The following is a 7,517-nucleotide window of genomic DNA, read 5'->3' as shown; positions in this document are numbered from 1 at the left end:
TGCTCATTGTTGTCCGTTGGTCCCATACCTTCCCAGAAACTCAGGCATTCATAAAAAATTGCTTCTTGTATCCATATTTACTTACTAGCCTAAGATCGATAGTTCACTGTTAGTCATCTCAGACCATTCCGTTTACTTATTCGTTGAGCGTGACTCAAAGAGAGCCCTCTCCTGTTCTGATAGGGCTAGCTACCAAACTGAGCTTGGTTTGTGGTTACCTTGAATTTTGCCTTCCTTTAGCCTAAGGCAGATTTAGGTGCTAACAGGCCACAAATCTGGCCTTTTGTTTCTCTATACTCTTGTCTGCTACATGCTTACCTTGTAAAGCCATCTCGAACCAACCACTGATTTGTCTATTGGTCTTGGGACCACTTCCCAAACATTGTTTTTGACAATGGAATCATATTCCTCTACCATATCATAAACCCATACTGGTTTCTCTACAACTTCCTTGAATGAGGATGGCTCTGTCTCTACCAGCTTACTCATTAGAGCCATGTAGCCAATGTATTGATCTAGTGACCTTCTATTCTTGTGTTGTGGTGTGGGTTATCCCACATTCTCTCTAGCATCATGCAATAATATCTCAGCTTCTCTGGTCCGCTTCTTTCCTTCTCTAAATGTCTCTACTTGAGTGGATGTCTCCACTCTCTCATCCTCTACTTGTGGCTAGTCCACAACTTCCTGAAATTCTTCCTTGAGAGCCAAAAGATCTTGATCAAGCTACAACTAAAGCACCCTCTCAAGAGAACACCTTGATTCCTTCTCCTCATCAAACCTCACATCCCATCTGACCATTATCATCCTGATGGATGGAAAGTAAACCTGATACTTGTGAGGTGTATCTGTGTACCCCACAAATATCCCCAACTTTTTTGTCAGCTCTAGATTTTTCCTTGCTTCCATCGAAACATGACAACAACTTGATAATCCAAAGATCCTGAAGTGTGACACATCCAGTTTCTTCCCTATAAAAGCTTCCATTGATATACTCATCCCAAGAATCCGATGAAAACTCATGTTCTACAAATATACCATTGTGTTGCATGCTTCAGCCCACAAGTGTAGAGGTAGGCTTTTATCATGCAACATCGCTTGTGTTTCTCCCACAATACTCTTGTTCTTCCTCTCAACCACCCCATTCTATTATGGGTTATGAGGTGTTGTAAACTCTTGTTGAATGCCTTACTTTGCATAGAAATTTTTAAACTCATTAGACACGTACTCACCACTATTATCGCTCTTCAGAACCTTCACTTTCTTGCCAATTTGTTTCTCAACAAGTTCTTTAAACTCAATAAATTTGGAGAATGTATGGTATTTCTTATGCATGAATTAGATCCAACACTTTCATGAGAAATCATCTACAAATATAACATAATGCATGTGCTTGGAAGTGGATGTTGTCGAGAAAGGTCCACATAAATCTGAGTGGATCCTTTCAAGGACTACATGCGCCCTATTATCCTGATCCTTGAAGGTGGATTTTGTGTACTTCCCCATTGTACACCATTTGCATGTAACTCATTGTTCTAGTGCTCCATTGGGGAGGCCTGTAGAAATATGTTTCATGATCTTCAAAGTGTCATGATGCAAATGGCCAAGTTTTCTATGTCATAACTCATTGACATCTCATCTCTGCACTTTCTCTACTCTTGTGCTCAATGCTACACAGTTTTCCACATCTGATTTGTAGAGGTTCTTCACTCAAACTCTGGTCTACTTCACTTGTCCTGCGGCAATGTGTCTCAAGAAATCCGTCCTTTTGCTAAATATCACATCGTATCCATGTTCTTCAAACGCTGCGATGGAAACTAGGTTCTTCTTCAGACTTGGTACATACATCACATCCTTGAGCCTTAGAGGGGAGCCAGAATCCTTTTGAAAAGTAACTGTACCAATGTCGATCATGTTATACCTTCTTTCATATCCCATCTCGATGTGCATCTGGAGATCCTTCTCCTCCAAGTCACTGAAAAATTATTTGTTGTCTGTCATGTGAAATGAGGTGCTGCCATCGAGATACTACACGCTACCCATCACTGTGCTTTCCATGCATGAAATGAGGGTAAAATCAAATTCAAATTGTGAAGCCAAGGCTTCACCCACTGCTCCTCCTACAATCTTCTTTCTCACCTTCTTGTGTGAACATTTTGTGGCATATTGTCCCATTTCATGATAGTGAAAGCACTTAATTTTGGACAAGTATTTATTCTTGCACCCTTAACCATATTCTGCTTTGGAATGAGATTTCTTCCCTTTCCCTTTCTTTTCTTTTCCATCCGAGGAAAATTTCTCTTCATTCTCGCCCTTGGATGAAGTCCCATCTTTGTTGCTCCACCTTATATCTTCTTTCACTAGATCAGACCATAACCGCTCCCAGCTTGGTAGTTTCTCTCTACCATTTACTGAATCTTGATAACTATGTCAACTCTTAGGAAGGCCCAAGAGGGCTAGAGCTACCAGATATTCTTCAGGGATAGTAACACCGACCCCACCAAGTTCATCACAACACTGTGTAAACCTGATTAGGTACTGCATAATTCTTTCATTCTTTTGCATCTTAATACTTTGAAGCTTGTCCTTGAGTGCCATCTTCCTGTGGTCACTATTGTTCTCAAACAACTTTGTCAATTTTTCCACATCGCGAACGAATTCTATTTCCCATGGATATTCATGAAAATATGATCATAAACTCCCTCCAATATGATCATCTTCACTTTAGCCACATCCTTCTTCCACTTAGCAAGATCCTTGGCATCAGATGTTGGGGTTTTTGCTACATCTGTCCTGATGTATTCTAGTAGCCCATTATCATCCAATACTGCCCCCATGAGGATCTTCCATGCCAAAAAATTTGTGGTTCCTTCCGAAGCATACTTGAGCCAGATTCCATTGAAATCCATCTTCTTAGTCTTGGAGAAAAACTATAACATTGATCTTCAAATTCGAACCTCCTACAATGAAAACTTCGAAATATCTTCTCTACTGGGATTCTAGCTCTGATACGATGTAGAAATTAATGTGTAGATTCTAAATTTCTCTTGAAATTTTCTAAATCATAAGACTAAAAGCTACTCTACTGATCTACGAAAGTAAATTCATGATCAAGAACGAAAATCATTAAGATTCAACACATATACATAGATATTTATCTAGGGGAAAGCAACTGCTCAAAACCCCTTACTTTCTATATTGTGTTAATCAAAGAATTTGGATGAATACAATATGCTCTGCTCAAGCTTGAGCTCAACCTGCACCTATATATTTTATCCTCTTCCTGACTGACTAACCTTGGCCAATACTTAGCCAAAATTTCGATCCTCCAAGCTCTTATTTCCTTGCATTTTTCCCTTGGGAAATTGCCCCTATGTGTTAGAAAATTATATATTACGGAGCAATGGAACACATAAAATATTGCAGAAATATAAACACAGAAAACACACAAAACAAGAGAGACACAGATATACGTGGTTCACCCAGTTTGGGCTATGTCCACCCTGAACAGCCAGTCCTTCCTTTCTATTATCCAGCAAAATGAAGAGACACAACCTACAGCAAATCCGCTGTAATATCCTCTGTTTTCTCTCACAATCTCACCTCTGTTTCTCGCTCACAGAACACACATCTATGTCTCAGCCTCCAATACAATGCCCTCATACAAAGAGAGGGGTTGCCTTCTAGGGAAAAAAACCCTAAACTAAACATAAGTTCTACTGTCAGATCATCTGCCTAATGAACGGCCCAGATTGACTAGAAATTACTATACTTTTACAAGGAAATTTTGCAATTTTTTTTAGCTTCGGGGGCGCTACCCCCGAGCCCTCGCCGGGGGACTGCTGGCCCCCGGACCCCCCACCCCAGACCCCCACGGGGGGGACAAGTCCCCCCCGCGTGGAGGGGTGTACAAACTTCCTGGGGTATACATCCGACTGAAACAAAGACCTCTGAACAATCATGCTCCACACACAACAATCTCCCACTTGGAGAATGATTGTTGAAACTCCACCGTTGCTTCATTTGCTGGACAATGACTCCTCTTTGGACCTGGCTGTTTCTCATCTTCATCGTCATCCTTGAAGACCAATTGAAACTGAGCATATTCTCAGTTTCTCCCTGGTTACAACTTTTGTTAGCATATCTGCAAGATTCTGGCTAGTGTGTATCTTTTCCAGCTTCAACCACTACAACAAAACCAGCGATTTGCGCCAGATTTAGCGCCAGATTTTAGTGCATTTTTTTTGTAATTGTGATGAGCAACCTGGCGCTAAATCTGGCTCTATTGTACAATTTTTAAAGCGTCCTTTTTTGCACCTAATTTTGCATCCTTTTTCACGCTAGATTTTGCATCATTTTTTACACCAAACTATGCATCATTTTTTGCGTCAAATTTTGAACCAAGATTTGCATCTTATTTTATGACAGGTTTTGCTTCTAGTTTTGTGTCATTTTTTGCATCTATTTTTCATTCTCTTTTGCTTCCTATTTTGTGTCATTCTTTGCTTCCATTTTTGCACCATCATTTGCATCAAGTTTACATTGTATTTTGAATTCAATTTAACATCTTTTTATGCATCCATTTTGTGTCAGTTTTTGCATCTAGTCTTACGCCAGGTTTTGTATCTAGTCTTACACTAGTTTTTGCTTCTATTTTTGCACCAGCTTTGGTGCCTATCTTTGCACCATGTGTTGAATTTGATTTAGCACCAAATTTTGCATCCATTTTTGTGCCCATTTTTGCATCTTTTTTTGGACCATTTTTTACATCCACATTTACGTTTGATTTGTCTCCATTTTTCCCATCTCATTTTGCACCATATTTTGCGTCATTTGTTTCATCCAATTTTGCATCATTTTTAACACCATATCTTGCATCTAATGTTACATCATTTTGAGCATCCAAATTTGCATTTATATTTGCATCTTATGTTGAGTCATGTGTTGTGTCCACCTTTGCATATTATTTTGTGTCTAATGGTACATTCAATTTAGAGCCATTTTTTACGTCTACTTTTGTATTTGTTTTTACACCAAGTTTTGCATCCAATTTTAAGCTATTTTATGCCCCTTTTTGCACCATTTTTTTGTGTCTACTTGTGTCCAATGTTGCACCATTATTTACACCGCCTTTTTCATCCAATTTTGCATTTTTTTGGTGTCTAGTTTTACATCGTTTTCACCATCCAAATTTGCATCTTTTTTGCCTCATTTTGTGTCCACATTTGCATATAATTTTGTGTCTGAGTTGGAGCCTAAATTTGCATGTGATTAGGAATCATTTTTTACATCCAATATGGCATCCTTGGTTTCACCTTTTTTCAGCCCCATTTTGCATCTTGTTTTATGTCTTTTCTTACATCTTTTTTTTTTCCTTTTTTTGCACCCAAGTTTGCATCCCAAATTTACACCATTATTTGCATCATCATTTGGCATATTAATTTGTAACGTTTTTTGCTTCTTTTTAACGCTCAACTTTGCATATTATTTTACATCTAGTTGTTGTCTTTTTTTGCATCTAATTTGGTGCCCATTTATGTGTCCTTGTTTTTGCCCAATTTGATATCCTTTTGTATGCCATGTTTTGTTCCCTTCTTTGTGTCAACTATTGCACAATTTTTCACTTCTAATTTAAAACACTTTGTATGTCAATTGTTTGCATTTTGTATTAATTCCTAGTTTAACATCCAATTTTGCATCCATGGTTACATCTGCATTTGACTTCTTATATAGAGTATATTTTTCTTTACATATATGACCCCCTTTATAGATTCATAGTGAAATATATGATAGTTTCTAAATATCATTAAAGCAGATATCACAATTCAAAATCATTTGTAAAGAAATTTAAGAGAAATTGACAACATCCATCCAAAAAAATAACAATGTGTCATTAACAATTTTCAAAACATGTATAAAATAGCAACATAATACTAATAAAATCAGTATTATTTTTAATCAAAACAAGTAAAATTCAAATATGATTAACAAATCAAAATATTTCATGAATATCGTTATTCTACGATAAATTAACAACATACATAAATCAAACTCATCGTATGATTACAAAATAAAAATGTCTCATTGATATAGGGTAAATTCACAACACCCATCTAAACATAACAATGTCATTCTACACAATAATTTCTTCATAAAAAATAATGCATGTGCATGCCTAGCTACCACCACCAAGATCATCCTCATGATCATCTTGACCATCCTCATTACTCTGATCCACATCATCACCAACACCGCAACTATCATCATCATCTCCTCCTTCACCACCATCATCCTCATCCTCATCCTCATCATCTCCTGATATATGTTGAACATAATTTGGATCATCGTCTTGGCAATCATTACCTATAGCATTCTGACAAAAAAAATCAATATTACATGTTAGTATTAATTACATAACACAACGCATGTTTTTGTTATACAATGTTAACCATAAAATGAGGTAAGATATAATATCTAATAGTACTAAAAAATAAAATGAAAATATGGTTTAAAAGTATATTGGAAATCCAACTAAAATTACATACCATAGAGTCCATCCAAACAACAAATTCAACCCATCTCTTTTGCTGCAGCACCTCCTTTTCCAAATGATTTGGAGGTCTTCCATATTTTAGTTCCTATCAATTAGTAAATAGGGAGAAATTAGATAACAATGACTTTCTTCTAGTACAAATTTTATTAAAAAAATATCACATGTTTAATATACTTACAAAGGTTGTTATCAGTGCTTTTAAACCTTTCTGGCCACTACGATGAGTGACTTTTGTCTTGGTTAACCTCGCCTTGGATGCCTTGTCCTTAAACATAAACCAATTCAATTTATTTTCACACAAATACATGTCTAAGATACTTATAAGTATTAATACATTCTAAATAATGTTTAATGAAAAATTCAATACCTGAATGCTCTCATTGCCGGCTTTTCTTTGTGCATCCAACTTCTCATATGATTTTACAAGTTCTTTCCATACTTTAAAAGGTATGTCAATAGGTCTTTGTTTCAGTCTTTGATCTTGAGGCATTTTTTTAATTTTTCTTGTTTGGTTAAAAATTTTGGTTAAAAAAAACCGAACAAGTAATTCACATCAATGGCATGGGGACTCTATGGATATGTGTAAAAAAATGGCTATAAAGAAAACATCCAAAAAACATATGAGCTCTCCCTTTGATGGTCACTTGGGGCATATGGCTGGAAAGGAACAACTCCATTTTTGAAAATCAAGGACAATCCTTTCTCAAATTCCTTCCTAATATTTGCTCCAAATGTCTTAAAATGAAAAACAAAATTCAAACGTCATCCTTAAACATCTCCCTTAAATATAACGTTGGACCATAAATTCTTCATTTTTATTTTTATCGGCTCTGGAATGATTTTTCTATATGCAATTATATAATGAAATATGTGTGCACTAATGAAAAAACATTGAGTTTCATTTTTCATAATCACAAACAATGAAAAAAGAATCACACGTAACTAGCATCATTTTGGAAATTTTATA

The 7,517-nt window shown here is 36.4% G+C and overlaps 1 protein-coding gene across 1 annotated transcript; it reads right to left on the bottom strand.

The window, feature by feature from the left end:
* Nucleotides 1–5,978: 5,978 nt before the first annotated feature.
* On the bottom strand, nt 5,979–7,246 carry LOC149249111 (uncharacterized). Its single transcript, XM_089456177.1, has 3 exons — nt 6,729–7,246; nt 6,543–6,635; nt 5,979–6,370 (listed from the first exon to the last, which is right to left on the bottom strand). Exons 1-3 carry the CDS (start codon nt 6,855–6,857, stop codon nt 6,173–6,175), a joined length of 420 nt encoding a protein of 139 aa, XP_089312303.1. The 5' UTR covers nt 6,858–7,246; the 3' UTR covers nt 5,979–6,172.
* Nucleotides 7,247–7,517: the final 271 nt, after the last annotated feature.

Source organism: Pinus tabuliformis, chromosome 7 (assembly GCF_031772625.1).
Source record: "Pinus tabuliformis cultivar Carrire ecotype Pingquan chromosome 7, CPIR1, whole genome shotgun sequence".
NCBI classification, from domain to species: Eukaryota; Viridiplantae; Streptophyta; class Pinopsida; order Pinales; family Pinaceae; genus Pinus; species Pinus tabuliformis.
The sequence above is the reverse complement of the archived record's forward strand: the minus strand, read 5'-3'. Positions and strand labels throughout refer to the sequence as shown.

Excerpts from the sequence above, each read along its gene's own strand:
- LOC149249111 (XM_089456177.1), bottom strand. The coding sequence starts at position 6,857 with ATGTATTTGTGTGAAAATAAATTGAATTGGTTTATGTTTAAGGACAAG. Across the intron at positions 6,636-6,728 it reads AAGCACTGATAACAACCTTT|GAACTAAAATATGGAAGACC; the intron begins GTAAGTATATTA and ends ACTAATTGATAG. Across the intron at positions 6,371-6,542 it reads TTGTTTGGATGGACTCTATG|AATGCTATAGGTAATGATTG; the intron begins GTATGTAATTTT and ends TTTTTTTGTCAG.